This window comes from Mus pahari, chromosome 22, assembly GCF_900095145.1.
Source record: "Mus pahari chromosome 22, PAHARI_EIJ_v1.1, whole genome shotgun sequence".
Taxonomy (NCBI): domain Eukaryota; kingdom Metazoa; phylum Chordata; class Mammalia; order Rodentia; family Muridae; genus Mus; species Mus pahari.
Window position 1 is genome coordinate 46,554,261 of NC_034611.1, and position 4,795 is coordinate 46,559,055.

Sequence of the window (4,795 nt, forward strand, 5' to 3'; positions counted from 1 at the left end):
CCCTCTTCTGGAGTGTCTGAAGACAGCTACAGTGTACTTACATATAATAAAAATAAATAAATTTTAAAAAAAAGAAATATGCCTTATACATAGGAATCAGTACCAGAATTGAGGGTAATTTCACCTCTCCAGGCATTTAGTTACCTGTCCCAGCAATGCCATGAGACGAGAAGGCGGCACCACGCTGACTTCCCCAGCTAAAGCCTGGGCAATCGCTGCTCTCCTTTTCTCTTTGCTACTTCCATCTGGATATGCCTAGAAAAAAAAAGGAGGTCGCATCGTTTCCAAGGAGAAGCAGAGCTGGAGAGATTGCTCGGCAGCTGACAGCATGTCTTACTCTTCCAGAGAAGGTTGATTCCCAGCACCCACATCAGTCAGCTCACAACTGCCTATAACTCCAGCTTCAAAGGTGAACTTGATGCCTCTGGCCTCCTCAGACAGGTACACATATGTATGTACATACACATATGAACACACACACACACACACACACACACACACACACACACACTTAACCATGAGAAGAAAAGAAACATTAACAGCAAAGGAAACAAGACATTCAAAGAGGAAAACAACAAAAACAAAATATCCAGTTAAACAGGTGAAGAACTAAACCAAGTTAATATTTTAAAATAACTTTCTGATTCTGCACACTTGCATTTCAGAGGTGTGTGAGAGAGCTGGTATCAGACAATCTGCACGGTATCATGAAGAGCCCAGGTAAGCTACAGGAGAGAGGTGTGGTTCTAGCTTCAGAAATGCTTGCAGGGCCAAAGAATCACATTCTTCTAAACTCTGAACTTCCTATTACCCAGCTCCTAATACATTCTCCTTTCTTTATCTTGACAGCCTCCAGTGGAAGGTCAAGTGCAAAGGAGACTATGTCTTTGTGTGCATGTATTAAATGTGCTTGTCCTGGTGGACTAGACAGCTCTGAGGAAAAAGGTGGTTCCCACCAAGCATCACGATGAGTTTGAATCTCACAGAAAAGAACAAGGACAATTCCTGTAAGTGATCTTCTGACCTCCACAAGATGCCTGTGTGCGGGTGCACGCGCATGCGCAAGCGCACACACACACACACACACACACACGCACGCACACACACGCGCACACACACATACAAATTTAAACATTCTTCCTGTAAGGCCACATTACTTAATTTTCACAATTAAAAAGGATATCTTCTAACTACCATAGACATACCTCACGAGGATCAAAGTAAGATCTGGCTAAGAGGTTTTCCAGATGAATATAGCGCTCTGGTTGTGTTTGCTTTAACATAATCATGGGGTCAGTCTGTCTCAGAAGTGACCTGGCAGCACCCAATTCACGAAGCTCTATCAATTCCAAAACAACCTGGACAATGGAAAGAAAATCAATTTTTTCAGTACATTCTCTTTAGCAATCTCCTCCCCCCCCCCCCATGATCATCATTCAAATTCTTTTCATTGTTATTGTTCCTTGTTTTTGATTGTTTTGAGATAGGGTCTCAATACAACGCAGCTCTGGACCACCTGGAAGTCACTATGTAGACTAGGCAGCTTCTAAGTGCTGAGAGTAAAGGTTTGAATCATCACCTGTGTGCTATTTTATATGCTATTTTATAATAATTAAGTCGATGTCTATGCTAGGGTCTTGTTTCAGAGCTTATAAACCCTTAGAATTCTACTAATGAGAAAATTAGCTGTTAGTCAATAGCCCCTTGACTACCATGTAAATTTATGCTAAAATGATACCTTACCAGAAAAGCTATGCTATTAGGTTGAGGTTTTGAGCCAACCTCACCTCTGGTAAAAAGGGCCAATGGGGACGTGGGGTCGAAGACTAAGGCTGGAAATTGTATTGACCAGTGGGGTCATGTAACAAAATCTCAACAGAAGCCTCTGGCTGGGGATCTGTCAGGTGAGTGGCACAGACCTTTCCACAGAGACAGCCAAAGTTCTACTGAGCTCTCTCAGAGCGACTCTTTCTGTCTTTCCCTTTGACTAGTTCTGATCTGTGTCTTTGATAATAAAACTCTTAATCACGCTGACAGTGGTGGTGCATGCCTTTAATCCCAGCACTTGGGAGGTAGAGACAGGTGGATTTCTGAGTTCAAAGTCAACCTGGTCTACAGAGTGAGTTCAAGGACAGCCAGGGCTACACAGAGAAACCCTGTCTCGAGAAAAAAAAAAAAAAAAAAAGAAAGGTTCACTGATGCTTCCCAATTAAGGGCCCAACCAAAACCTTCAAGAACACCACCCCACTCTCACCTGTTCGTAGAGATCAATAAGGGTTTTGTCTGGCAATTTCAGAGACTGTATAGCCTGTAAAACAGTATCCCAATGGCCACTGTTAATATCAGCCACGAAACTCTCAATGCTGTCCACAGTGTTCAGAGAGACAGTAGTTTCCTCCTGTAAGGTGGCCAGCGCCCGGTGTAAGCTGTTCTCCTTCAAGTACTGCATGATTAGACGGATCACACTGAAAGAAAGAAAGAAAGTCATTCAGTCTGGAAACTGAAAGGAAGTTGGTAGCCATTATTATTCTGATCACTAGATCTACTGGACTCGTGTGTGAGATACTTTAAACCTGTAATAGTCACTGACTTTTCCTTTTTAAATCAACTGGCTAGGCAGCTGTAGCATTCAGGAGGCAGAGGCAGATGGATCTCTGAGGCCAGCCTGGTCTACAGAGTAAGCTCCAAGACAGCCAGGGCTACACAGAGAAACCCTGCCTCAAAAAAACAAAACTAATTCATTAACAAACTGAATCATCTAAATTGCTGTAAGAAAATCTTGTCTCTTAAAAACTGACAACAACCAGGGAGGAGGTGGCTCACGTCTTGAGTTCCAGCATTCTGGAGGCAGAGAAAGAGAGGCAAGTGGAACTCTGAGTTTGAGACCAGCCTGGTCTACAGAATGAGCTCCAGGACAGCCAGGGCTACACAGAGAAACCCTGTCTTAAAACAACAACAACAACAATTAACAATAATAATATGAACATGCAGTTATTCCTCATATAGAAGGGTATTCAAGGCTCAAAGATTGGTCGTTAAGATTATTATTAGGCCCCAGAGTAAAATATCCTTTGCAGTTCCTACCCTGACTTACGTTATCCAAGTTTGTCACTGTTTTATTCTACACACTGACCATCTGTTACTGTGTCATATTTTATTTACTGTTTTTGTCTACTGTCTGCCTCCCGCAATCAAAGCATATATTCATTTAAAGGTGATTTATAAAGCTGAGTGGTTGGCACACGTCTTTAATCCCAGCACTCTGGAGGCAGAGGCGGGCGGATTTCTGAGTTCGAGGCCAGAGTGAGTTCCAAGACAGCCAGGGCTACACAGAGAAACCCTGTCTCGAAAAACCAAAAAAAAAAGAAAAAGAAAAAAGAAAGAAAGAAAAAAAAGAAAAGAAAAAAGAAACCCATATCTCGCTATGAAGAGGCCCAGGCTGGACTCCAGGCCTTCCTACTTGCCCGTTTAGTGCTGCGATTATAGACGTGCATATGTCACGTCCAGCTTCAGTCTTAAAAACACACAGCAGGTTTCAGACTCCGCCGACTTAATAAACCTTGCGTTTCTGCAGATCTTCAGAACATACCTCTCTCTCTCCCTTGCACTCAGAACACAGCTGTTGGCTAATCTCATAATTTAATTTTACTTTTCGGAAAGTAAAAGGCGGTGGGCGGTGTCCTGGGGAAGTCGAGGCAAGACTCTTCAGTCACTCACTCCCCGCCCACCTGGCTCCTCGTCGCCGTCCCCGCCTTCGGGAAGTCTCATCCTTCTGACCCAATCAATATTCAAATTCCCTGTGTCCACACAGAGGTTCTCTGTGCAAGTTGCAAACCCAAACAAGACACCACACAGGATCCGATCAGCAGCCGAGCCTTTGGGGTAACTCGTGCTTGGACCACAAGGAAGAGCTGGGGGACTGACGGGCACCCCGGCAGCGCCGAGAGACAACCACGGCAGCCGGGTCGGCTCGCTGCGCCCCTGCACAGCCCCACGCCGGGGCCCAGGGGCTCCAGGCGGCCCGCCCCATGGCTGCTCTCCCGCGGGCCCATCTAAGAGGGAGCCAACCCGGAAAGAGCTTCGAGGCCGCAGCCTCCGGCGCGCAGCCCCCTCCGACGTCCTCCGAGCACCCTCCACCCCACGCCACGCCGCGAACACGCCACGCCGCGAACACGCCACGGCAGGACTCACTCGGAAGACTCGATTTCGATCGACATAGTAGCGGTAACGCTCCGGGTCCAGGCCCCACTCAGCACACAGCCGGTCGCACAACGCCGCGCGACACTTCCGGCGGCCGCGCTGCGCCACTTCCGCTCCGCTGGGTTCTAAAGGGCGAAGGAGGGACACGCCCGGGTGGGCGGGGCGTGAGGGGCGGGGCCTCGCGAAAGGGTGGAGCCACGGCGAGTGCCCCTGGGTTTTGCCCTTCGGCACGCCCAGGTGGAGGCTTTCTACTGCCTTGGCTGGGACCCTAATGCTAGGATTAAAAGTGTGCGCTATCACGCTCAGCCCCAGCTAAGAATTAAGTTGGAAAAGCTGCGGTTACCGAAAAAGAAATGTAACCAAATGCGAAGTTATAACAGATCTGAGACTCCTTTCAATATAGACTTTAAATCATACCTTCCTGGCATGGCATGACAGAGCTGAGGACATAGCTCAGTGATGGGAGTGCTTACCTAGCAAGTTAGACGCCCTGGTTCAATCCCCACTTATATATATAAAAAAAATACATAAATATTGATAAATTTTATAAATAAAGGCTAGGGAGAAGGTGGGATGGACATGCAGCTTATCTGGC

The 4,795-nt window shown here is 46.6% G+C and overlaps 1 protein-coding gene across 1 annotated transcript in view; it reads right to left on the reverse strand.

The window, feature by feature from the left end:
- The window catches only part of Smu1 (SMU1 DNA replication regulator and spliceosomal factor), a 21,525-nt gene extending 17,230 nt beyond the window's left edge, over positions 1 to 4,295 (reverse strand). The window contains exons 1-4 of the mRNA XM_021222088.1: positions 4,192 to 4,295; positions 2,255 to 2,465; positions 1,206 to 1,358; positions 145 to 255 (exon numbers count right to left, since the gene is read on the reverse strand). Of these exons, the coding sequence (XP_021077747.1) occupies positions 145 to 255; positions 1,206 to 1,358; positions 2,255 to 2,465; positions 4,192 to 4,217 (501 nt within the window). The 5' untranslated portion in view covers positions 4,218 to 4,295. The remainder of the gene's footprint in view (positions 1 to 144; positions 256 to 1,205; positions 1,359 to 2,254; positions 2,466 to 4,191) is intronic.
- Between the last annotated feature and the right edge of the window lie 500 nt (positions 4,296 to 4,795).